At 44.5% G+C, this 27,291-nt stretch overlaps 2 protein-coding genes across 3 annotated transcripts; one reads left to right on the top strand and one right to left on the bottom strand.

Annotated features, from left to right (window-relative positions):
- The first annotated feature begins 1,847 nt into the window (after positions 1-1,847).
- On the top strand, positions 1,848-19,681 carry LOC135714675 (carboxypeptidase B1-like). The gene is made up of 3 exons (XM_065238059.1): positions 1,848-2,225; positions 2,291-2,550; positions 19,353-19,681. Exons 1-3 carry the CDS (start codon positions 1,857-1,859, stop codon positions 19,678-19,680), a joined length of 957 nt encoding a protein of 318 aa, XP_065094131.1. The 5' UTR covers positions 1,848-1,856; the 3' UTR covers position 19,681.
- A 1-nt stretch (position 19,682) lies between these two features.
- On the bottom strand, positions 19,683-24,927 carry smid (nuclear valosin-containing protein-like smid). Of its 2 annotated transcripts, XM_065238054.1 has the most exons (8): positions 24,385-24,927; positions 23,755-23,989; positions 23,533-23,688; positions 22,941-23,470; positions 22,377-22,879; positions 21,039-22,311; positions 20,398-20,973; positions 19,683-20,328 (listed from the first exon to the last, which is right to left on the bottom strand). In XM_065238054.1, exons 1-8 carry the CDS (start codon positions 24,445-24,447, stop codon positions 20,269-20,271), a joined length of 3,396 nt encoding a protein of 1,131 aa, XP_065094126.1. In that variant the 5' UTR covers positions 24,448-24,927; the 3' UTR covers positions 19,683-20,268. The 2 variants fall into 2 exon arrangements, with proteins under 2 accessions (XP_065094126.1, XP_065094124.1); XM_065238052.1 differs by having other exon boundaries at positions 23,533-23,989.
- Between the last annotated feature and the right edge of the window lie 2,364 nt (positions 24,928-27,291).

Raw genomic sequence — 27,291 nt, 5'->3', positions numbered from 1 at the left:
CGAAGTCGAGCATGCGAGAAAATGAGCGCTTCATCTTTGCTTTTAGGCTGTCCATATTCTGAAGCAAGGAGAGAGCAGTGGAGAAAGCACAGGTCTGTTAGTCGCAACGTCCGTGGTTCTACGGGTCCAGTCGGCAACCTTTTTTCTATTTTTTTCGACATAATTAATTTCACTCACTAATACACTCCACATTTTTCGGTCTCCAATTTTCTTACATCGGACCGCAGCTAGGTATATCGCATCCTCGGTTCATGCGGTCTCCACTTACATCCTCTGATGATGAATCCCACATAATTGTAAGCGAATCTTACATCCACCGGTTGGGTGTATCTATGCACTTGAAAGAAAACCGTTTCCAAATCCTTTAATTCGAATCCGAAATAGACCCACATCATGTTATTCCTTTACTAGGTGGGCCAGGCTTTATATAAAGACTGGAACGCGCAAAAATTGGTCGACAAAAAAATCGTTTCTTTCAGTCAAAATTCATATCACAAAAATCTTCTTATATTTCTTTTGGTAGTTCAATTCATATATTTAAAGGGAAAAAATGTTAGTTTATTCTTTTGGTTTGCCGAATCCGAACTGCCGTGCCTTCCGCTTAACCCCTTCCATATAATTTTGCACAGTGGTCTCATCGACCTTATTCACCGTCGAACAGATTTAAACTGCAGCTCGTTTTCCATGGATTTATTAGTTTTTTTTTAGATTCCGTTTGACCAAGGCCCAATACCGTTCGATAGGGCGGAGTTCTGGGCCGGTGGGGAGAGTTGTGGTCTTTGAGTACCACAACCACGTTGTTCGCATCGTACCACTCGATTGCCTTTTTCCCATAGTGACAGCTCGCCAAGTCCGACCAGAACAGCACAGGTCTATTATGTTGCTTCAGAAATGGTAACAGCCGCTTTTCCAGGCACTCCTGGACGTAGATCTCTTGATTGATGGTTCCCGTTGTAATGAAAATGCCGCTTTTTAGACAACACGTATTATGGCCTGGGAAATTCAATAGTTTCATGGTTTCGAAAATTTCAGCCACCTTCCCTCTTCCTGATGCGGTATAAACCTCCTGTCCCGGAAGCTGCTTGAAACCCGCCTTCACATAAGTTTCGTGTGAAAACGTCGGATTCTCCTGCTGCGCGAGCAAAATTTGACACGCTGCTCCTCTTGTTTGGATGTCATTTTGAAAACTGGAGAGCAAACGGTGAAAACTCATTATAGCTACCATTGTATATACACTCAACTTCCAAATGCAGCATTTCAGGGTTTTTTATGCATTTTTAAAAGAAATACACCAATTTGAAGTTGACCAATTTTTGCGCGTTCCAGACTTTATGACGCGTTCCAGACTTTATATCCAAAAAACTATCTAAGTAGCAGCCTTCATGTGAATAAATTTTATTCCGTAAAAACAGCTTTTCCAGAATGGCGCGCCACCCGTACTCCCATTATGTGAACTTGTCCCCAAAATAAAACATAAGTTTCTTGTTATGTTGTCTCCACCTGCTATTATGTTGGATTACGGCCCACAGGAAATCGTTCAATTTCATCCCTTACCGCAACGCATCGGCTCGCCTCGCCCTCTCTGGTGGTGGTTAGTATACCAATAGACTGCCACGTGACAACACATTTTTCGAATTCCTCTGCACGGCGCTCTGCTGTGCTCGTCGTTGCTAATGCAAGGACTCACTGCCACAAAATGTAGATTTTAAGTACCGATCATATAAAAATCAAACATTCGGATCGACACTCAATAAGTAGGCAATCGTTTTACAATCAATTTTGATATATTTACAATCGAAGGCAATCGTGTGAAATTTTGCGTGCAACGACGATGGGGTGTAAAATCCTACAGTAAAATGAACTACGACCGGACCGCAATCTTCAAGCAGTATTTAAGCCACGACGAAGTGAACCAATACTTGACGGATTTAGTGCAAAATTATGCAAATAAGGTCGAAATTTTCACCCGTGCCAGCTCGTACGAGGGACGTGAAATACAAACCGTTCGCATCAGTTCGGACGTCCAGCGGAAAAAGACCGGCCGATTCTGTGTACTGATAGATGCCGGAATTCACGCCCGGGAATGGATTACAATATCGGTGGCTCTGTACGTGGTCCATCAGCTGGTCGAGCGGGATGCAATCAACTCACGGGTGTTGCGGAATTTCGACTGGATCGTTCTGCCCCTGTTGAATCCCGATGGCTACGAGTACAGCCGACAACATGTAAAGCTCCACCGTCTATTTCTCCGTTCTGTTTCAGCCAAAGGTAAAATTATTACATTTTCCAGAACAAAATGTGGCGCAAGACGAGACGGCCCCTGGGAGTGAGCCGATGCGTTGGAGTGGATTGCAACAGAAATTTCAACGTTTCGTGGGGAATTGGAACACCACGGTCCTGTTCACTGCTGTATCGGGGCGAACGGCCATTTTCCGAGCAGGAAACCTGCAATTTACGGGACATTCTTCGGAGGCTTCGACCCAACTGTCAATTTTACCTGTCGCTGCATTCGTACGCGCGAGCGATCCTATATCCACGGGCGTACTCAAGGTATTGTACGAAATAAATCATTATTCTGGTAAGGTAGGTTTAACTGTCGGGTTAAGATACTATTTTAAATTATTTTTAATTCAATTTTTCAAAAGTTGAATCACAAAACCAGGAAGAACAGTTAGCTCGAAACTATTCTTTTAAAAAATACCTAAATTGACCAACCTACACCCAACCGGGAAATGTCAGATTCAATTACAGATTTACATAAAAAGCATGTTTTACCGCATGAACAGATCCGGTAATGTAGTAGTAGTAAAATTAAATTTATTTCTGTTGATTATGATAGTACATTGATTGAACATTTTATTTGATTAGCCTACCTGGCTCTTCATTTTTGTTTCGTTTGATAATTTAATATTTGCGTTTTTCAACTAGTTTACAGAATACCCCTATTGAAAACCTATCTAACTACGAGTATAACTTAACCTAACGTGCTAGATCACGCATGATCTGATGATTTGATCTCAGACAGGTGTCTCTGAAACTTTCCAGGATGAATACTCTCCGTTCTTCTAATGTCTGAATTCCAGCCAGGAGGTGGATCACAGACTTTCTATTCCGCGGGGGACTGTTTAGGATCATCCTAAGGATCTTGTTCTGGAACCTTTGGAGTTTAAGGTGATGGCATTTGGCACAACTCTCCCAGATTGGCATCCCGTATTCTATTGCGGGAAGGATGATTTGTTTCGAGTTTTTTTATTTATTCAAACCGGGGATGTTTCTCAGAGTCTTAAACTATGTTAATCATCGATCGAGTTTCCACTTGCTGCAATTACGGCCTCCACACGCTTCCGGAATGCACGGCAGGTTCTAATAATGTAGTCTGGATCCATTTCTCTCCAGGTACGGGTCAATGTTTTTCTGAAGCTTGCTGTACTCGGGTGGCGATTAGAACAGGCCTTGGCCTTCATGACGCACCATATTGAGTAATCCAGCGGATTATGATCGGGGCTGGATGGCGACCACATATCCTTCGCCTGCAACCACTTCTTAGTGCGGTTCGAGGTGTGGCACGGAGCCCCATCTTGTTGAAATACAACATTTGGCTTCGGACCGTACTGTTTTTTGATCCACGGAAGAACATACTTACTTAAAATCCCGATGTAGACCTCAGTGTTGACCTTGTCGCCTTCTGGAATGAACACCGGGTCCATTTTTTTTTTGCCATCGGAAGCCACCAATCCAAACACCATAACGCTAGCAGGATGCTTGATCAGATACACGTTCTTGTGCTCGACGGACACGTCTTTTACCGGAAGAGAACTAATATACCGGTCGGTTCTGGAATTTGATACGGGATCGACGGTAAACATGCTCTCGTCGGTGAACAGGATTCCGGATTTTTTTCGCTTAAGGAAGTTCAAGATTTTCTTTCATCGTTCGACTCGTAGCTCCCGGATGCGGTTGGTAATCTTTCTTTGCGATCTTCGGTGCCGTAAAGTCACTGATCCCGTGTTCCTTTGCCATTTTCCTTATTGAACGCACTGGATTCACCCGAATCTTCCTTTTGATAGCAGCGATAACCCTCGGAACCCGAGCTGACCGCGGACGACCTGTGAATTCGCGGATAGTTGTCCTTTCTTTTCTCGGTCTAAACCCCTTTTGACGGTCCACCGGGACACTCCCACGGCGATTGAAATGTCTTTTTGCGACATTTGCGCGTTGCACAAATCACGAATACTTCGTCATGGTGCAACTGTCAAACTAAGTCAATCATTTTATTTTATACACAGCCTACTACGGTATGAGCTATAGGTTACGTGCATGCAAAGAAAACCAAGGCATTGTATGCACAGGTGAAACGGGAACCTTATTTGTACGATGGTGCAAACATTACCACGCATACGGTAGACCTCCTGTTGATGAGTGGATACAGTGATCTTATCAAGACGTTACACTTGGTTTTGGTTTTGTCAACGTGCTCCTTGAAACTCAGCTTGCTGTCTAGTGTTAAGCCGAGGTAGGCTACCTCTTTCGACCATTCCATCACTGTGCGTTGAGGCAGACCTTATTATTCAAGTCTGGGAGATTTAGAGTGTGGAAAGATGATGACCAGGGTCTTTGCCGCGTTGATACGGATCTTCCAGCTGTTGAAATATTCGCCCAGGCCAGAGCTCCGATGACCCTACCCTACGATGAATATGTCATCTGCAAACAGAGACAACGATCCACCATCAGGGAGAGCCGGAATATCGGAGGTGAATAAGGGGGCCAAGGATGCTCGGAACGTCCTGTTCGATAGATAGTTGTTAATTGTCTTCACTAGGAAGATTGGAAGACCGTAGTGCTGTAATTTGAACACCAGGCCATCAGGCCAGACATTGTCAAACGCTTTTTCAACGTCCAACAACGCCAAGGCAGATGTTTTCGAAACAGACTTGTTCCGTCTGAGAATGTTTGTTACTCGAATCAGCTGGTGGACGGTCGAACCATAGAGGTAACTCTAAGACTAGAAGGTCCCGAAATAACGTGCTGATTTTTTTGGCTCAGCTCTGATACTCTCTTCGGTCCCAAGCTAATCGATTCACCCCTCGAAACATAGGAAAAACCAATAACCCCTCATTTTATCTGTCAAACTTTCAAAGCGAATCAAAACAACAAATGCGTAATACTAGAACTTCGACTAGAATGGGGTACGTTAATCGTTTGCTTGGGACCAATAGGCTTGTAAAGTAGTGAGCCAATTTAAAATCGTTAGTTTAGTATTGATTGTTGGTCGAGCGACCTATCCGAAAACCAAACTATTCCTCGAGTAACAAGTTGTTTTCTTCGGCAGATGTTAGGAGCCGGTGGTAGACTGCTCTTTCGAACAGTTTTGATAACTCTGAGAGAAGGCTGATTGGTCGATAAGTTGAAGGAGAGGACGGATCCGTCCCAGGTGTCCGGATGGGTATGACTTTAGCTGACTTCCAGCACGAGGGGAAGTAGCCAAGTCGGAGGCAAAGATTAAAAATCAATGCCAGATGGTTGTAGCAACTGGAACTCAAGTGTTTGAGTTACAGATTCAGGATGTTGTCGAAACCTGGGGCCTTCATGTTTTTAGATGATTTGATATTGGCCAACAGTTCGTCAGCCGTAATCACGGATTCCTCTGGAAAAATGTTAGGAGTCTGAAGAAGATTGGTTGCATTTTCAGCAACCTCAGCTTCGTGAGGGCTGACGATGTTTTGTCCGAGATTATGGGAGCTGCCGAAGTGTTGACCTATCGCGGCAGCCTTCTCTTCAGGAGTTATCAGATGAACCACTGGGTTGCCGTAGCAATCCAGTGGGGTCAGTGGTGGAATGGGTCTTGGCTTATTTTTTTTAAGAATTTTGGTTAGTTTCCAAAAGGGCGTAGCACAATCTGGGCGAGAGCGGATCCTGTTAGCAAAGTCCTGGTTTCTGAGGCTTAGATGATTTTTTAATGAGCAGTAGAGTAAAAGTAAAACGCGTGTGTTATCTTGAACGGTTAAATTGCTTCGATATATTTCATCACTCCTCCTCAACCCATTGGTGTTTGAATTCCCATCGCTTCACGGAATGCAATCAATTTAGCAGCTGGTAACGGCTTCGTAAGGCCATCAGCAGTCTGCTCCAGCGTACTAACATACGCCACGTTGATATCTCCTCTTTCCAAAGCATCGTGAATGAAATGGTGACGTATGTCAATATGTTTTGTCCTATGGCACTTTGGTTGTCGCAGTGGATCAAGATCTGCTTTTCGTCCTCGAACAAGCCTTGCAATCGTTTCCACCAGAGTGCCTCCTGTACTGCAGCCGATAGCGCCATGTACTCGGCTTCGCAAGTTGAAAGAGCAACGGTTTGTTGCCGCTTGCAGCTCCATGATATAGCTCCTCCTTGAGCGGTGAACACGTACCCAGTGGTTGATTTTTTGTCCTCGTGGTCAGATGCCCAATCAGCATCGGAAAAGTCTTCACTCGTCGAATTTTCATTTTTGCGGTACGCCAAACGGCATTCCGATGTGCCCCTCAAATAACGCAATAAGTGTTTCATCGCGTTCCAGTGCCTTTCACCAGGGTTGGAATTGAAACGGCTCAAAACGTTCACTGCGTAACATATGTCGGGGCGTGTACTTTGGGCCAAGTACATGAGGCATCCGACAGCTTCTCGGTACGGTACATTCTTCATTGCTTCAGTCTCCTCCGCAGTTGACGGACACATGTTCTTCGTCAACTTATCGCTCACGTTCATCGGTGCGCTCACCGATTTGCAGTTCGTCATGTTGAATCTGCTTAATACCGCCTCCACGTACGACTCGTGGTCCCCCCGACTCGGTCTTTGTGATTCGGATTCCCAAAGCGGGTTTGGCCGGACCCATGTCCTTCATCTTGAACTCCTGGCTAGATTTTGTTTTCATCTCTTTCTTCCAGCGCTTGCAGTTTGTGAAGATGAGAACGTCATCCACGTACACCGCCATGAAGAGCACTTTATCTCCGACGATCTTGTAGTATACGCACGGTGCACTCGAGTCCAAATTTTCGAAGTGCGGCATCCAGCTTCATATTCCAGACCCGGCTAGATTGTTTCAGGCCATATAGGGCCTTATTGAGACGGCATACCTTGGCTTGATTCTGCCCATCCACGAAGCAAGGGGGTTGCTCCATGTATATATCCTCCGAAAGCTCACCTTGGGGGAAATCTGTGATAGCATCCATGTGGTCTATCTGCAAACAGATGCCGCAAGGAACTATGACGGACAACCGGGGCGTGGGTGTAGAGCTGGTCCCGTAGTAGGCGCTGACCAATTCGTCTCCTGGAGCAACTTGGTTTTGATGATGTCACCCGTGATTTCGATTCCCGAATTTTCAAGGCAAGCCAGCCAGCAGCAGCATTCCGATCCATTTGTCATCCAACGGGAATCCGATTCCAATTAGCTGAAACGCTTTTGAAACCATCCGATTCACGTACGCTTCCATTGTACCGCAATTGTTCAAATTCGTCGTGATGAGCTTGTGTAGAAGTGCCCACTGACGTGTCAGTCCCGTGTCTTCGAAGGTATTGGTCAGCTTTTTCCACACTTCCGCTGCCGTCTTCACCTCCTCGACGTGAATATAATTCACCGGAACGATCAGCAAAATAATTTTACCTCGTGCAATCCTGTCCTTTCACGCATCCACCGCAGGGAAAATTCCGTCGTCATTCGGGGTAGGCTGCACCACGTACCAAAGGTCTTCCACTTCCAGAAAAGTCTTCACTGCAAACTTCCAACTTCTCCAGTTTTCACGACCAACCAACCGCTCAATCGCCGGATGGTTCTGTGTGGAATAATTCTGTGTGGCTGCACGCGCTTGAGTTTCCGCCGGGTCTCCGGATCCGTTTCGTCCAGGGTTCGCTTGAGGATTCTGCATTTTTCTGGCTTCACAAAACTATCTGGGCCCATAACCTAATGGGCAGCAGAGTAAAAGCAAAACGCGTGTCTTATCTTGAACGGTTGAATCACAAGTGAAAGAATTTATTTTCCCTTCGTAGTAACAGACAGTCATGGGTTGCTTCGATTTATTTCATCATTTTTGTTAGGCGATTACAGGCGGGTCTTAAGGACGGGCAGACCAGAGCGTTGGTACTGCCTTCGGATGGTGTTACGGAGTCTTATAAGGTCTTTGGTAGTTCTGGCAAGGTTCAGAGTATTGCTCACCTGTCTGGATACTGGCACGTGTTGGTCCCTGGCCCGGGATATCGCCTCCTCAATGGAATGCAGACACCGGTCAACGTCTTCGGGCGTCTCCGGAAGGACACCGTGAAGACAGTGGAGTCGACACAGTGTTGGAACTGATCCCAGCTGACACGATGATAGTTGCGTGGGGAAGTTTGCAATCGGTTGACGGATGAGCCCACTTCGGTCACCACCGGATAGTGATCCGAACTCAGCTCCTGGTGGGTCACAGGTTGCGGACGAAGATGTCGATGATGGAGTGCACGCCGGACCGACTCAACCGGGTGGGAGTGTCCGGCGCCAGGATGGTGTAGTCGTGTTGCAGGTTTGATTCCGCCTTTGGTTGCCCCAAGCTTGATGTTTGGCGTTCAGGTCGCGAGCGATGATGAATTTTGTACGGCGTCGTGTTATCTTGACATCTTGCCGCGGATCCATCCCTGGCGTTTGCTTGTTTCGGGCAGCAGGCCGCAATGATGGTGACGGGGCCAACGGGTGTGAAGACTTCCACTCCCAATGCTTCAACCATTTTCAGCTGGAAACTGGGTAGCAGCCGGCAGCAGATGTTGTTCCTGGTAGCGATGGCCACTCCACCACCTCCAGAGCTAGTCCGATCCAGCCTCACGAGCCGGAATCCAGGAATAAATACGTTCATCTCCGGTTTCATGTGAGTTTCGGTGATGATAGCGATGTTGTAGAGGAAGTCAATGAACTCGATAATTTTGCTCTTGAGCGAGCAAGCGTTCTAGTTTACGATTTTGATGAGCTCACGGTCCATAACTGAGCATGAAGGTAGCCACAGCTTGGAGCTGGTCGGTTTTGTTTTTGATGGTGTTGGCAATGTCGTGCATCTTGAGGGAGATGATTATTAGTTCCGCTGCGGTGAACCAAGAACCATTGTTGATTTTGGGCTGCAGTAGAGACGGTCCATCCTGACACCAGTTTAGGATGGACCGTCGGGGGGTGTGGGGAGATCCTGCGGCTGTGGAGCAGCAGTCGTCAGTTTGAGCTTGCGTAGCAGTAGCAGCGGTATGAGCAGCAGCCAATCGTTGATTGAGTGGCAGCGGTGGCAGCACTGGAATCGGTCGTCGTGGAACCGGTGGGAAGTTCTGATCATTCATTTCCGGCACCTTCTTGCGGCCGGGCTGGTTTCTCGACGATGCTTTCTTCCGGATCTCGATGTACTCGGCGCACTTCGGGCAGGCCTTGCTTGTAGCTTTGTGAGCAGCACCGCAGTTGGCGCAAATGGGATCGGCTTCATCGAGTTTGCCACACTTGATGCAGCGGCTGACCATATGGCAATTCTTCGTTCCATGCCCGAACAGCAGGCAGCTCGAGCATTGGGTGACTCGACGGCTGACCGGCTTGTACCGCTCGCACTTCACCACTATGTTGAACAGGACGCGGATGGTCTGGAGGTCCAGCAAAGTTGACTTCTTCTCTAGGTGAACCAGGTATAACTGGTCGCGGTACTTGAACGCCTTGTTGTGGCGGGCCATCTTGTGAATTTGGACCGGCTTCAGTCCATTAGCCACCAGCTCTTTCAACAGGACACCTGTGTCCATGTCGGCTTAACAGCCTCGATATCGTGGGAGAAGTACCAACAATCAATACGAAACTAACGATTTTAAATTGGCTCACTGCTTGACTAGCCTATTGGTCCCAAGCAAACGATTAACGTACCTCATTCTAGTCGAAATTCTACTACTACACAATGTTTGTTTTGATTAGCTATGAATGTTTGACAGATAAAATGATGGTTTATCGGTTTTTCCTATGTTTCGAGGGGTGAATCGATTAGCTTGGTACCGAAGAGAGTACCAAAGCTGAGCCAAAAAGTTGAGCACGTTATTTTGGGACCTTCTAGACTTAGAGTTACCTCTATGGAAGTACTCCACCTGTGATTGGTCCAGTATGGTCTGTACCGCCTTGTAATATTTCAATACCGGATCCATCAGTTTGTATCCTTCCACAGCTGGATGGTGCACCAGACGCCCTGCGTGATGAAGAAGTTTATTTTTTCTTGCAGTCGGGAAGGGAAGCCCTTCGCGTAGAGGGGCAGCATTCTATCCTTCTTTGGCGGTCCTATTGTTTCCGTCACCGGTTCTGCACCATCCTACAGAACGGAGAATCGATTGTTGTCGAGAAGTTTCTTCGGGGCTGTCGCACTGTCACTGTTGTCTTCAGGCCTAGACCGTTTCCCTTGAGAAATGTTCATAGACGCCAGTTTCAGAGAACTGGAGATCTGGACAAAAAATGTTTCCTTTCCAGGCGGACCAGATACAGCTGGTTGCGGTACTTACGTGAAGCGTCATGCTGATTCATCATGAAGATTTGGAGCAGCTTGAGTCCGTGTTGCTTCAGGTTAGTGAAGAGGACAATCGTAGTTGGGGAAAAATACGGGAGGAATTCGGAACTATTATCGGAGAACCATAAAGAACGCACGCGGTCTCGATTACAAGTTTATTAATGTTCAGAAAAAGGTAAACTTTGTCTGTGGGTGTAGTCACGTGACTCGCAGAATAGGGGAGAATGTGTTTTTCTCTAATAGAGGCGCGCATGTTAGAGGGGCGCGCCAGTGCTCCATTCTATCACACAGAACCTCCTTGAGCGGCTTGGTCGCCACAATATCATGGGAGAAGCCTTGCGGGAACACTTTTACGGTGGAACATGTCGTGATAGTAGAGAGTTATGGAAAGACGACTACTTCTGTCGAAGGATAATTAGAAGAATGATTTATTTAACTTGGCTACTACGATCTAACATATCTTAATAGAGCTACTACGATCGGTTTGCTCGTTCTTGACACCCCTCCTCAAACTGATCGTGGAAAAACTCCGATACTCGAACAGTGCTTCCGGGACGGCATCGTCGACAAACCTTTCATCAACAAGTCAGCTTACTGCTCACCCGTTGGAATGTAGCGAACTTCAAATTTCTTCGAAGCTACACACTCCCGCACAAAATGTATCTTGACGTCGGTGTGCTTCAAACGCTTCGAAGGTCCAGCTGATGCCATGATAGCAATGGTTGATTGATTATCTTCATATAAAAGTGGCGGCTGCGGTTCGAGCACCCCCAAATCCTCCTAGACCTTGCCGATCCAAATGGCCTCGCACGCTGCGTCTGCTAGAGCGGAACATTCCGCTTCGGTCGACGACAAGGATACGGTGCTCTGGTACTCCAACAAACTGTGACTCCGTACAGCTTGAACAGGATTCCCGAAACCGCCTGTCGTTGATATCCGTAGCCCAGTTCGCGTCCGCATAGCCAGTCACTTGCCGGATGGGACCGGTCAACCGCTCGTACACCAGTCCGTGGTCAGCTGTCCCCTGCAGATACCGCAAAATCCCGCTTGGCGTGCACCCAGTGATCTTCGGATGGATTGCTCTGGAACAGACTGAAGTAATTCTCCGCTGCGCTGAGAGCTGGTCTGGTATGGCTTCTCCAGCTTCTCGTCCGTGTCGTTCTTCACAAGTTGCAGACCCGCTTCCATGGGAGTTGATACGGGCTTGCACTTCTCCATTTCGAATCGCTTCAGGATCGATTTCGTGTAGTGTTCCTGACTTAGTTGCATTCGTCCCGACAACACGTCCCGGTTAATCTTCAATACCAGGAACATCTTCGCTTCGCCCATGTCCTGCATCGAGAACTCCGACTTCAGCAGCTTCTTGATGGTACCGATGACACCCAAGGAACGAGAGACGACGAGGATATCATCGACATACAGCAGCAGGGACACCCTCGCACCATCACGCTCACATACGTACAGGCAGCTGTCACTCTCGGACCTGCGAAAGCAGATCCGGGTTGCAAACTCGTGAAAATAGTCGTTCCTTCGATGCCTGCTTCAAACCGTAGATGGATTTGTTTAGCTTACAGACTTCGAAACTACCCAAAATTAAGTACTTTTCCCTCAATTCCGGGGTTCAGCCCAATAACCCAAATTTGAGTAAATCGCATATTGTAGTTTCCATTTAATACCAGCAAAAAAAATACCTACTCTTAAGTATATTCTACACAAAATTAAGTTTAATTCACGTAAATTTGAGAATATGCAATTTACTCAAAAGTAACTTATTGGGCTGAACTATATCGTTGGGTCGAATCTCTCGTTCCTTTTTTGACAACAATAACGAGTGCAAGTGAAAGGCTGAAGTCAATATTAAGTAAAAAGAACTCAAATTTTGGGTAGTATTTTTTCTCCGTGTAGGGCTTCTGTTTCGCTTGCATTCTCGCGGTTCTTCGTGAAAAAAATTTTCTTCGACTAACAATCTTCCGTTTCCAAGGGTTTTAGGATGGCTGGGCCCATAACCTGTCGTGATAGTAGAGTTATGGAAAGACGTCTACTTCTGTCGAACGATAATTAGAAGAATGATTTATTTAACTTCAAATTCAAACTCATGGCTACTACGATCTAACATATCTTAATAGAGCTACTACACTGAACCAAATTGTCCATACATCAATGTATGATTATTGCTTCACTTAAGCCCCATACGGATTATTTTTCTATTTGTGAAAGATTATCATTCTCTGATTCAGCTCTCAAAGCACAGAAGAACTGAATAGCATTAATTTTCAAACAGGATGATTTAATGCACGCTGTAAACCATTATTTCTAAATCAGCATGATTATCATCTATTCTTGGAAGACTTGTAATGAACAAACCGTATGATTAACATTGAGAAAGATACGGACTCGTCATACAGTTTCAAAATAAATTGTCATGCAATGTTTAAATGAAATATAAGAGCAATCTGAATGAAAAATATATGGAAGAAGAAAGCTTATTTTACAGTCTAAAAATTGTGATCATAAGAAATATATCTCTAAATCGTTGGAACTGTAAATTAATGTTGTAAATGAAACGCTTCTGTTTTATAAGTTGAACAATTGTTTTATTCATTTATGATAAAACAACCACACTAAATGCTGCACTGGGCCGGCCTCGCCCCTGGCGTCCCCATTGAACAGTGGATTCGCCGGTTCGGACTCGTCATCCACGGAATCGGACCCAATCACGTTATGTAGGAACTTGTGCAATTTAGGATGTTGGCTCGGGTTGTTTGTGGCCTCAAAAAGCAGTTTGAAAATGTTGTCCAAAATCTGCTAAACGAGCTCACCAGCTGGTTGGTCTTGAAGATATCACTGGAAGATACATTTGTTTTGTTAGAATCGTATTGCTTGAAACAAAGGACCTCCCTCCCAGTAACTTACTGAAGTCTAGGAATTTGAATCAACCAGCGGATGTTGTTCTGATTACAAGTTTCTGTCGATGGCCACTTGGCCAGTTTGTAAAACTCCACTCGTTCGGCGACTTGCCGTAGTACGAAAGAGGCAGTTCGGCGTTCTGGTACTTGCTTTCCTCAAAGTCGCTGACCACCTCCTCGAGGGGGGCCCGCATAAACGCGAACCATAAGTTGACCTTATCTAAAATGGTTAAAAATTGTTTATAATCCCTGCTAAACTTTAACTGAAATGGTTATGGAACTTAACATGAACGTTTAATGATAAAGTTTCAACCTTATGTATTATGGTTTTTTGGAACTGGACCTTACAAATAATGGGTTGTTAAGAACCATTACCATTCCAAATTCTTGTTTTCTCCATACATTTTCAGAAAGAGAACTATATAAGAACGTTTTTACTTATGATTTGAGAACATTAATGGTAATGGTTATGGTAGTAAGTAAGGTCCATCAATGGTTTTGTATTATCGCTCAACTTTACGTGGAATGTATCGTGAATTGGTAATCAGTAAATTACAGGCAACCAATTCGCGATATATTCCACATAAAGTTGATCGATGTTACAAAACCATTCGTGGACCTTACTGACTACCATAACCATTACCATTAAAGTTCTCAAACCATAAGTTAAAAGGTTCTAATATAGTTCTCTTTCCGAAAATGTATGGAGAAAACAAGAATTTGGAACGGTAATGGTTCTTAACAACCCATTATTTGTAAGGTCCAGTTCCAAAAAACCATAATACATAAGGTTGAAACTTTATCATTAAACGTTCATGTAAAGTTCCATAACCATTTCAGATAAAGTTTAGCAGGGATTATAAACAATTTTTAACCATTTCAGGTAAGGTCAATTTATGGTTCGCGTTTATGCGGGGGGGCTGGATAGTGAACAATCCACGGGCACTGAAGCATTCGAATCAAACGGGAACGGAACGAGCAGATATTTTTTGCCACATGAATTCGAAAACTTTTTTCTCGTTCGCTTTTTGGTGACACTCCCCGTGGTATGCGAAAAAAAACTGTGTAGGTACTGCTATTCGAGAGAGTCGCAACAAGCTGCGAAAAAATGGTAGGCCAAAACGCAATGGGCGACTGAAACGATATGAAAATGAATCGCATGACAGTTGTTGTATGACTTTCGTTATGGGGTTCACTTGGATGAATTTAGTTCATTTCTGTTCTTGAATTCATTTATTGTTAATACCTTTCAAAATTTGAACGGTAGTTCATTAAGTTGTTGATGTTTTCCTTTTATGATATGTATGCTGAATCATCCCATTTAATGTCAATTCAGGCATAACATTTGACAACGGCACAAAAGCATTTGTAAACAAACTTTCTAAGGCCCTTTACACGTGAACCAAATTACGCCCACACAAACCAATACCACTTTCGGAAAGGTGATAGTTGCCCCTATCCGATTTAAGCTTCGAATGGAATTGGAATCTTTCAAATAGACTTCTTATATTCAAAGTGTTTTATGTTACTTCATACGCGAAGTTAACGATTTTCAGAGTTGGTTGGAAATGCTAACATGAAGCTTTAGTGTGATGATTTATTAGCTAGAGAATGATCTTTAGAAGAATGTAGGTGGATAGTTCCGTTAGAGTACGGCAGTATGAAAATTGAATAGAAGTTGAAAATGAGCGAAGGGCCATTAAAGCGACAGTTTTCAAGATGACGCACATTTTTGCCTAGCCCGTACGATGTACGCGGGGACTTGAAGTATGTCTCCAAGTCCACAGGCAAAAATGTGCGTCCCTCTTGTTGCTCATAAACTGACTGCGGCTGTGGAATAGTTCTAGCGACGTTTTCATCACTACCTAAAGCCCCACGTCGCGAGAGCATTTCCAGTCGATGGTGTGTTATAATGCAGTTCTTCTTTACCCAACTATTGTGTTGCTCCTCTCGTCATGACCAACGTGATCATCTCAGAGAGAAAGCAGTAGGGTGGTTGTTGCGTGCTGTACCATCATCAGCATTGTTGACGGCTACTCCCGCCAACTCTGAAAATCGTTAACTTCGCGTATGAAGTAACATAAAAAACACTTTGAATGTAACAACTCAAGGCGGGAGTAGCCGTCAACAATGCTGATGATGGTACAGCACGCAACAACCACCCTACTGCTTTCTCTCTGAGATGATCACGTTGGTCATGACGAGAGGAGCAACACAATAGTTGGGTAAAGAAGAACTGCATTATAACACACCATCGACTGGAAATGCTCTCGCGACGTGGGGCTTTAGGTAGTGATGAAAACGTCGCTAGAACTATTCCACAGCCGCAGTCAGTTTATGAGCAAAAAGAGGGACGCACATTTTTGCCTGTGGACTTGGAGACATACTTCAAGTCCCCGCGTACATCGTACGGGTTAGGCAAAAATGTGCGTCTATCTTGAAAAACTGTCGCATTAATGGCCCTTCGCTCATTTTCAACTTCTATTCAATTTTCATACTGCCGTACTCTAACGGAACTATCCACCTACATTCTTCTAAAGATCATTCTCTAGCTAATAAATCATCACACTAAAGCTTCATGTTAGCATTTCCAACCAACTCTGAGACTTCTTACGTTTCTTTCTATTTGATTAATTAACATGGTGACAGATACGAAAGTTAATTAAATGTATTTGTTGTCAAATCAGGCAACAAGCCATTTTATAAAACCCACAAAGTGGTTGATAACAGTTTGTGAGCCGAAGAGTCAACTGGATATTTTTATGTTGAAAAACGTAATTACAGAAATAAAAAATATTGCATGCAATTCGACTAAACTTTCTGTAAAAGTTTTGTGTTATGTCCAATGTCCAGTTAAAGGTTTTCGTAGCCTTAGACATAAAAAAAATCAAACACTGGTTTGCGTCGGCGTACTTTAGTTCGCGTGTAAAGGGCCTTAGAAAGTTTGTTTACAAATGCTTTTGTGCCGTTATCGGCCCTTATTACGAGTGTCACTTCACGGTGAAAATGAAGTGAAGTGACCACTTGTCACTCACGGTGAAGTGATTGCCATGTTAATCAAATGGGAATCACTTCACCGTGAGTGATAAGTTGTCACTTCACCGTGAAGTGACATCGGTAATAAGGGCCCAAATGTTATGCCTGAATAATCAGTCAATCGGGTATCTCATATTATTTTCGATGTTAAAGAAATCGGATAGCTCTGAATGATTAATCATGCAATGACGACATGGTAAATTCGCTCAGTGTACGATCGGTTTGCTCGTTTTTGACAGAACATTCTTCTTTTTTTTACACCTTCGGTTCAACGCCGTTTTCTATAGGATGGCGTAACGGTTGTTCGACATCAGGTTCTTCGATGCCAATTGAGCACTGGCGGTGCCCGATAGGGATCATTTCCCTGGTGGAATAGCAGTCGCCTCAACACGCGGTAGTTCGTCCGATGCTTAACCAAACAGCAGACATGTTTTGCAGTGTCAAGTACTGTATTTTGTAGTCTGTGAAAGGTAGTTCTAGGATTGTTGACTGCACTATCCTCTGTTAACAACTAACGGAAAGTCGTTTATGCGTAATTTTTGGACAGATGTCGCCACAAACAACGGTAATGACATCTGATGGCCAATAAACGCAGAAACCATTTCCATCGATTCAATGCTATATAATAGTAAAATCCAACCAATTACGGCCCACCCGTGGCGCTGTTGTCGTAGCGGTGATAAAAATGTAAACATCTGTCAAACGTGACTCATATCAGAATTTTCATTTTTTAAATTGAAAATTTGGCTTGCCTTGGTACGTTTTTGATGGTCAAAAAGATTGTAGAATTGTAGGAAAAGTGTCCTTCTTCAAAGTGACAAATGACTACAATGATATCACTGCTTGCAATCAGGAAAATAGTTGAATTTTTAGACTACGTAAACACAAGCTCCACCGCCTAACATTCTCATTGTTGTTGCAGGATCGTTGCATTATCCCGGGATGCAACGAGAACAAATTTCAACTTTTTCGAGTTCCAAATTCGGGGAGCAACAAATTCGTGCAGTGGAGAAAGGTTGCCACTGTTTACGGATCAGAAGAATATAAGTTCCAAAGTTTGTTGTCCCCCCGACAACATTAAATTTGAGATTAACTTCATGTGGCCGCTCCCCGGGATAGGAACTTTGCAGAACAAATCCATTCCCCTCAATTCTTGCTTTGCTGCTCATCTACTGGTGTAGCCCAGGCACACAATATGCTAGGTCTCTAAATCCGCTAGCACGGAGTCTCCAACATCATCCAGCAGACTGATTCGGACGTCGATTTCAATCATACAAAACATAACCTAAATAATATCGGTTTATCAAAAAACACATTTTCATTATCCTTCAATGACATTGTAATGAAAATTAATATAACATTACCACAGACAAACAGACATAACTCATTGAATATTTCTTACTGTAAAACATCGTCGCTAAAACATTACCGCCATCTGTTGAGTACACTGTGGTGGGTAGTACGCTGAACAGATGGCGGTAGTGTGTAAACGTCAAACGCAAGGGAATTTACTATGCGCGTCACAGGTGGCGGTACTACCAACTATGATACTTTTAAATTGACCGTTAAATGCTTGTTCGATGAACAACTTGTGAGTGTTATGTCTGTTTGTCTGTGACATTACATTATTCGACAAATTTCCTACATGTATAATCCAAAGTAATGCTCGTATCTCACTATTTTGAACTCTTTTTTCAATAATGTATCACTCAAACTCTGGAATTTAAACCGGCTGCCATAAATTTATCACCATCGACTAGTACTATTTCCCGCCACTAGTGACGCATAAGTTTCACTTGGATTCTACTATAAATAGGCACTTTGAAGTTCTCCAGGATTTATTTTCACATCCAATGATAACCGATAGAAATGGTTTATGCCGCGGCGCCGGTAGTTCTCCTGGGTATAGATGTGCTTAGCGTGTTCCCTTGGTACATAGTGGTTTTTACAGAGTTTGTTAACGTTTGTGTTTCGTGGTTGTTCAGCGTGATTGGCGGTTCATAAAAGGGATGGCAGTGGTCGTTGTAAAGGGTAATCATATAATCGTTGTGTGGTATCCAGTCTAGAGTCAATCGGGTCCGTGTTCGGTGCGTTGTTATTTTGTATAGGAGGTCGGTGATTAAATTTTATCGAACAATCCAGCATCTTTAAGAAAGGTTATTAGAGCAGCTTCCGTGGATGGGTCGTTAGACAGGGCATTGCGTATGTTGTCCGGGATTCCGTTGTGGACCCGGATGTTCTGGAAGCAGGGGCAGTTAACGATCAGGTGTTCGACAGTCATTATAGTGTTGCAGGTGTCGCAATACTTCTGAAAAGATGTAGCGCTGCCCATATTATGGGTTACTCGGGTGTGTCCAGATCGGAGCCGACATAGGATCTGATGTTCCCGTCGACTCGTAGTGTCCTTCCATTTGAATATGTCGTCCTTTATTTTTCTTAAGAAAGGTCCCCTTTTTGTAACCCACTCTTGGTACCAGGCGTCTCGAAGGGTCGTTTTCACCCATGTTTTTTATATCTGAACTGGGAACAGATGTGGTAGTCATCCGGCCGGTGCGCCCAGTGGCGGCGAGATGGTCTGCTTCGCAGTTACCGCCTATACCACAATGACCAGGTACCCAGACAAATGAGGTGTTCGGTGGTGCGGTCTTTTGTATGCCTTGGATCCAGGGATGTTTTGATGTTGCTGAATTCAAGGCACATAAAACGCTGGCAGAATCTGTTAGAACGCAAATGGGTTTATCGGAGGGCGTAGTGATGGCTAAATAGATGGTTATGCGCTTATTGGCCATCAGATGTCACTGCTGTTGTTTGCGGTGCAATGCTCTACTCATCTGTTACGGTGGGCTTTATTTTACTCAGCCACAATTTGACCATCATTTTTTTGTTATCCTCTCAACAGAACCCTCCCGTACAACTGGAAAAACCAACACGAAGTAGCCCAGGCCGGTGCGAATGCAATCCTTCGTGCCACCGGCCTCAAGTATCGGTGCGGCAGTGCGTCGTCCTTTCTCAACATCGCCGTCGGAGGGTCGAGCATCGATTATGCCCACGACATCGAGAAAGTCCCGTTTGCGCTGGTCATGGAAATAGCCAGCAAGGGATTCCATGCGCCCGAGACGAACATTGCCCGCATTTGCGACGAAACCTGGATCGGCATCCAGGCCATGGTCATGCAGGTGGCCATCAGCCCGAAGATTTCTTTCACTCGTAGCAAAACGACACTCTGAGATGAGAGATGATCCTTCCTTTTGCATTTTTTTTTATTCATTATACTTTTACATCCTGTAGGTATGTCAGTGTTTGTCAAATCTACTTTTTTTGTATCAATGAGGAATCATAAAAAAAAAGTATGGGAGAGTAGTTTCCATTTGCCTTCACACCAATCAAACATTGTGTTCGATTTTTTTTTTCACTTTTACAGAAATTATAATAGTTCTAATAGCTAAAACAAACAAACATCGATTATTCAAACCGTTCGATGATGGTCAGAGACGTAATGGGGATTGATCAAATGCTTCGACTCTGGCACACTTCCCGATATAGCTTGCGACGTTTACTCATTTTGTGTCTTAAACTAACCGAAGTTGCGTTCATTCATCTTTCAGTAGAAAGATCCACTCTTTCACTAGTGTGTATTAATTGTGGTTTGTTAATATTTACGGAATCAACTTTTCATTCCCCTACTTGATGCTGCTGCACTTTCTGCTACTCGTGCAATAAGATTTGTTGTTGCAGGTAGGTATCAGTATTATTTTGTTTCTTTAAATCTAGAGTGCTGAATCTTGTCCTTAGAAAACCTATAGGAGGTCCACTGTTTACTGTGCCACCGTTTCTGAGCCGTACTTCCGCTTCAATCGTTCGTAGTGCTTTGTGTCCTGTTGATGGATGAGAATAAGTTCCAAAGTTAATAAAGCTATCAATGGGAAAGTCTTCCAACACCTTACCTCTTCATTGACGGATGGTTTGATAGTTCGTATCGCTTCCTGGAAGTGAACCATTGCAACTTTGAGATCCTGTTCCGACTCGGTCGAAGCCTTATCGTCGCTACTGCATTCCGCTATCGAATCCTTCAAAGTCTGCAGCGATGCTTGTCTCACGAGGCCGGCCAAATCGGCTCCGGTATAGCCTTGGGATAGTCGAGCAACGACTGCCAAATCAACATCATCGGCCAGTGGAGGTTGGGTGCGGTTTTTGGTGAGTGCTCGCAAAATGTCTGCCCGATCGTCTTCCGCCGGCAAGCCGACGTACAGGATTTTGTCCAAGCGACCAGGGCGAAGAACGGCGGGATCTACAATGTCCGGTCGGTTGGTGGCTGCCATCAAGAATACGCCCTTTCGCTCCTCGATGCCGTCCATTTCGGTGAGCAGTTGATTCACCACTCGCATTCCGGCGCCACCTTCGGAATTGTCCGATCGCTTGGGGCAGAGCGAGTCGAACTCGTCGAAGAAGATGACACACGGGGCTGAGTTGCGAGCACGTTGGAAACACTGACGCACGGCACGTTCCGATTCACCGACGTACTGTAAATGAAAGGCAAAATTTGGTAGATTCAGCTCCTGTTTTAGAAATGAAAAGTGTAACTTACCATGTTTAACAGCTCGGGTCCTTTTACGGAAATGAAGTTGATACCAGCCTCATTGGCAACGGCCTTTGCCAACAGAGTTTTACCGCATCCCGGTGGACCGCACAGTAATACACCAGACGGGGAGGTAAGACCCAGCATTTTCAAACGTTGAGGGAATTTGACCGGAGCAAGGATGGCCAGTTTCAACTCTTCTCGGATGTCACCCAATGAGCCGATGTCATCCCAAGTGACGTCCGGCACAGTGATAAAACCTTCTCGCTTGGCAGATGGTTGAACTGTTTTTAAAGACTCCAGGAAGTCTGATCGTTGAATGCACAAACTTTCCAACTCTTCATCCGGCAAAGGATTCGAATGGTCCAGCAAAAGATGTATCATTTTGTCTAGGGTGAGAACAGGAGTGGGAGCACGTTTCTCCACTGCTGGAGCTAGACTTTCCACGACCGTTTCCTTCTCTTCCTGTTGTGGTTTCTCAACAGGAGCCTCCGCTTCCTGAACCGTTTCTGTCTCCATGGGTTCATCAGCCTTCTTTTCGGCTTCACTCGATTCTGCTGGCATTGATTCTACAACTGCTGTCGTAGATTTTGGTTCCTCGGGTTCAACCTTATCTCCCGAGGTGCTACTGTCAGCAGCCATTTCAACATCTTCGTTAGCGGTCTTCGCTTCTTCCGGTTTGGGTTCTTCGTCAACCTTCTTTTCGCTTGCGTCTACTTCCTTTGTTTCACCATCATCTTTTTTGCCTTCCTCAGCCGGTTTGGCTTCTGCAGAATCAACTTTACCTTCGTCCACCTTACTCTCTTCATCTTTCTTCTCTTCGTCCTTTTTCTCCTCGCCTGTCTTCTCCTCGGCTATCTTCTCTGCGTCCGTTTTCTCCTCGTCCTTCTTCTCCTCGTCCTTCTTCTCTTCGTCCTTCTTCTCTTCGTCCTTCTTCTCCTCGTCTTTCTTTTCCTCCTCAGCGCGAACCTCGGCAACTTTCTCAGTCACCACAGCTTCTGTTTGCTCGGCTTCCTTTGGCTCGTCCTTGTCATCATCCAGGTTTACCACCTCTTCGACGTCATCCTCCACGGCTACGACATCGTCCGCCGACACATCCCCGTTGAATTTGTTCTTGGTAATCTCAGCCGCCTGCGACGCCTCGTTCACCTCCATCACGTCATCGTCGTCGTCAGCCTTCTTATGTAACTGTTCCTGACCCCGCTTGCGTCGAGCGGCCTCCAGCTCTATATCAAGTCTGCTCTTCTCAATTAACTGCTGACGCTCGTGTTCCGTCAACATTCTGGAAAACAAAACAACCCCCATTCAGTAACGCCTTCACTCAAACAAAACGCTTACGTTTCTTACCTCTTGATAGCCGTAGTGGCCGCCCGAGTAGCCAGTGCCAACAAATCAGCACCAACGTAACCCGGCGTAAGTTTAGCCAACTCATCGAAGTCGATCGATTGCTCAATCTTCAAATTCCTGCAGATAATCTTCAGAATCTGAGCTCTGGCTTGACGATCCGGAATGCCAAGAGAAATCTCCTGATCAAACCGTCCGACACGTCGCAGTGCTGGATCCAGGGCATCGGCCCGATTTGTCGCACCAATAACCAGCACACCATCACCACCCTCCAGTTTGGGCAAATTGTCCAGGCTGCTCAGCAGCTGTGCCACAATACGACGCTCCATATCCTTTTGGGCATTGACTCGATTGGACGAAATGGCATCTATCTCGTCAATGAATAGTACGCAAGGCGAAAGGACCGCTGCTTGCTCGAATACCTCTCTGATACGCTCCTCTGACTCTCCGGAAACACCAGCAACCAGCTCCGTAGCCGGAACTTCCACCAGACCGATTTTCAATTGCTAAAATAGCAAATTATTGCTAATTGAACAATTTTAGTGTAATCAATAACTCAAAACTTACCCCAGCGATTGCATGAGCCAGCAGTGTTTTTCCTGAACCAGGAGGTCCATGTAGCAGAAATCCACGCGGCGGAGGAAGGCCCACGTGACGATAAACTTCCGGATGTTTGACGTGCAACAAGAGTTCGCACAACTCACGCAAAATTTTATCCATGCCGCCAACGTCTTCGAACGAGGAGTCAACGAATCGAGCACAAACTTCCTTCTTGAAGCGCTTTGAGCGCGGAGCAGCCGTCGGCGCACTGGATTCTGACCTTGCCATGCCACCACCTCTATTACTTTGTGGTGCAGTCCGTGCTGGAGCCATAGGCGTTGGATAGGGCAATAACGGATTTGAACTGTTGCTGACTTCCGAATTCTGAGGCTGATCCAACCGACGGCGTTTGGGCTGGCTGGCAGGTAACTGCTCAGCGGGTCTTCTGGGACCATTCGAGCTACCGTTACTGGAATCGACTGCCTCGTCCCCGGAACGTGGCTTGTCAGCACGGGTTACTTTCGTTACCGTGATGTGCTTGTTTGAAGCAATTTGAGCTGGAAAATGAACCAAAATTTTTAGACATTTCATACGGTTTTCGAACCGAAGATCAACTCACTCTCAATCAGCCTCATGCTGTTGCTGGTCGTCGAAACAGCCTTGTCTTTGTCGCGCGAATCGGCACCCCCTTCTTCCTCGTCACTGCTGATGTCGATCGCTTCACCATCGTTGGCTCCAGCGGAACCAGAGGCGGCAGCAGCACCACCACCACTACCTGGAGGTTTATTCTTATTGTTCATATACATGTTGGTAAGCGTATCGTTCATATGGTTAGCATTACCACCGCCACCGGCACCATCTTCCATGACCTCCAGATCCGAATTGCCGTCGTCTTCGTTTTCACTCGACGGATTGCTGTCCAAACCGTAGCTGTGGAGTACGGTTTTGTAGGCCTGCTCCACCAGCAAACGGAACGGGACGGCTTTGCGCCTGTTGTACTCCCGGTAGCGTTCCTGCAGCTCCCGGGCCATCACACCAACGTCCACATACGTTTGGTGAACATTTTCCTCGAGGTACTGGAAACCGAAAGGAAAAGGTTATAGTTTTTACGCTTCTATACATCGCATTGTTTATAAGAAAAATCCCAGTTGCTGTCAACATTTTTCGACATCATTACAGTCTACGAAAGTCTTAAATCAAACTAATTTATCGATATAGAAGCGAAAGAATATTGAATCGGTATTGATTATTGAATCGGTATTGATTATTGATGTTTGTCAAACTCATGATCAGAACACAAGCTGTTACGGACAAAAGTTCCGCTCACCTGGCAGCTCTGCCTATCCCAACAGAAGCCAGATAACATGCAAAAACCCTAACCTCAAAACAAAAACAGACTCCATTTTGGCTCTTGGCGAGCCCGTCCGTCCGTCCACGGCGGAGCCCTCCCTCCAGAACGGCATTCTCTTACCTGCTTGACGCGAGGAATTATCATCGGATCATACAATCCGCCGGCTGGTTTTTTCTGCAGCATCTTTCTCCGTATGAAGCGCTCAAACTAAACCAAACTTGATCCCACACAGAACGTCCCAATTGAATCGAAAATCTTCAGAAATCGACGATAACTTTTTTCCTCGAAAGCGTCTGCCAACCAGAACGACAAAAGGCAAGCAAAAATTTTTGACAGTTCGGTCTCTGGCTGTCCTCTATCGATCTCTTTCGTTCGTACAGCCGGCTTGTCAGTCAGCGCTGTGTCCCTTTTAAATGTGTATTGGTGTCTCACTTGCGCTACGAAGCAAACAAAATCGCACCTCGTCGCGACCAAGCAGCGTTCCAGATTTTCACTTGCCGCACAAAATTAAAATCGATTTTTCCCGAAGCGAAACGTCACCGAAGCAAGTACTTTTAGCACACACGACAACAAAGCTCTTTCCGGAAGGTAACGGTACCGGAAGCAGGTTGGGGGAAAAGCTGCAAGGAACAGAAAACTTTATTCCGCGATGATTCCGATCGAGTTCCGCTCACGCACAACACAGGAGGTAGGGCCGCGAATTCAATATGTCGATGGCTCTCTAATGTGGCTGGTGCTGGTGGTCCATATTTCGATGTATTCGTGTAATAGCCATCGATACATTAAATTCTGGTGTGAAAGCCTCGGTGCAGGCAACCCTGCGAGCATTATATTCGATATTTTTGACAGCTAAACAATTCTTACACGCTCCTTCTATGTTCCTCAAAAGTGAGCAAAACTATACTCTCGGTAAAAGTGAACTACTCTAAAGTGAGTAAACCTATAGTTACTCACTTTTGAGAAATACCAACCGGTGGAAACTAGAAATACTCAGATAGGCGGACAGAATGTTTTGAGCCATATGAACTGTCAAAATCTGAGCCAATGGAACATTCCGATTACAATTTTCCGAGGATTTCTTATTCTTACTAGATTAAATTTAAGAGTGTTGCAATCGAACAGAAATTCAATCACCTTTTTGTTTCGTGTGCTTCTCAAATTCAAATAGTTTTTTTGGAATCAAAAACAATATTCAAACTCTATTGATTAATTGATCTTATAGTTGGTTAACTAATAGCACCAAGAAATCTCGCGTCACTTTTCAAATAGACCAATGTAACATATCCACCATTTTGAGAAAATCGAAGTTGAAGTTCGACAGATTATTATTTTAACTTAGAAACAATACATTTTGCAATACTATTTTCAATGTAGTCAGTGAATAATAACGTTGAAAATTCAGTAGAAACGGAAAAATCGCAATTTTGATTTGAATTTCAATATAGCAAAAACCACATAGGACGTTTTGACTAGTCAAGTTGTACATCGGTCATGTTACATTGGACGATTTTTCTCCATTACATAATCAATTAGTGTTACATTGGACGATTTGTTCTACATGATACTAGATTCCCTTTCACAGATGTCATAGTAGAGTACCTAACTTTAGATTGGCTTCAAGGAAAATTTCGTAGAGCCGACATCACTGACTTCCATCTGTTTTGTTTTTATTCAACATAGCTGACGCGTTGACAGAACGAGGGAAAAGCAACTAGTGAAAAACATGTATGAACGAGGGATGCTCCGGTTGCAAAACAGTGCTTGGGAATATGGATGATAGGTGGTGCTAGTGCGCATGCAAAATACGCTTGACGATGTTTTTTGAAGAATTTTCTTCTAAGATTTATGTCTGTTTGTCTGTGCTTCTGGTGTTGAAATAGAGCGGAATAAAGGCGCATCTATCGATCTCAATGAGCTTTTTTCAGCACCTAACTTAAGATTGGCCCCGCAGTAGAGTACCTAACTTTAGATTGGCCCCGCCTTTAGAAAATGAGCACCAATCATGTTAGGCACTCCGAATGACCGAAGTAACAAACATGTACCCATCATTTCAAACTGTACATTGGACATTTTTTTAACTATGATTATCTTAAATAAATGAAAGTAATGTTTTTGTACCACATACAATGATAGAAGAGCAATAGTTTGTATCACTTAACTCGATTTGTTTACATTTGTTACATTGGTCTATTTGAAAAGTGACGCGAGAAATGTGCAAAATATTGCGATGTACTCAATTTATTATTATTCTGCACGTTAATCGAATCAAAAGAAAAAGTCATGTGAAATCGAGTCACCAATAGTTACCCAGACTGTTGAGGATTGACCCCCTCCCACAGAGAACAGACGTCCAAGTTCGGTCAGAAACTTGTGTAAAGTTAAGTGGAAACGTCGCCGTTACGTAGCGCTAGCATCTCCTGATTTCCTCTATAAATTTATCACTTTCGACCAATTTGGCGCTAGTATTATCTGCTGAAAATTGCCACTTGGCGCTACCAGCACTTAGTGTCTAGTGTAAGTTTTGCAATGCCAGCGCCATCATGTTGTCAAAGAGGGTTTATAAGTGGGGAAGTCGCCGTTAGTGGCGCTTAAGTCAAATAGGACTCTTTACACAAGTTTTTAGAGATATTTTGTTCAAGCCTCAACGTCTGTTCTCTGTGATAAAACCTACATTGGTCAGACGAAAAGAACTTTGGAAACAAGGTTTAAGGAACACATCGCAGAGGTAAAAAAGGCTAACAAAGAGATGGATAAAGGACTTCATTATAAATTTAAATCCAAAGTTGCAGAACATATCGTTACAAAGGGGCACAATTTGCCAAAGGATAACATTAATATCCTGCGGACTGTATCTTCGCCTTGGAAACTAGACGTAGCTGAAAGTTTAGAAATATTTAAATGTAATCCATCAACATTGCTTAATAGAGATCAAGGAAACGGATACTCGAGACTCTTTAGCATGCTACCTTAAAACCACACATCGTAGCATGCATCTACTCACAAAAAACGAAAATTGTATCAGTAAAA

The sequence above is a fragment of the Ochlerotatus camptorhynchus genome, unplaced genomic scaffold, assembly GCF_037179485.1.
Source record: "Ochlerotatus camptorhynchus isolate MF236.1 unplaced genomic scaffold, CSIRO-AGI_Acam_v1.1 ptg000689l, whole genome shotgun sequence".
NCBI lineage: Eukaryota > Metazoa > Arthropoda > Insecta > Diptera > Culicidae > Ochlerotatus > Ochlerotatus camptorhynchus.
Note: the sequence above shows the minus strand (reverse complement) of the source record. Positions and strands in the feature narration are given on the sequence as shown.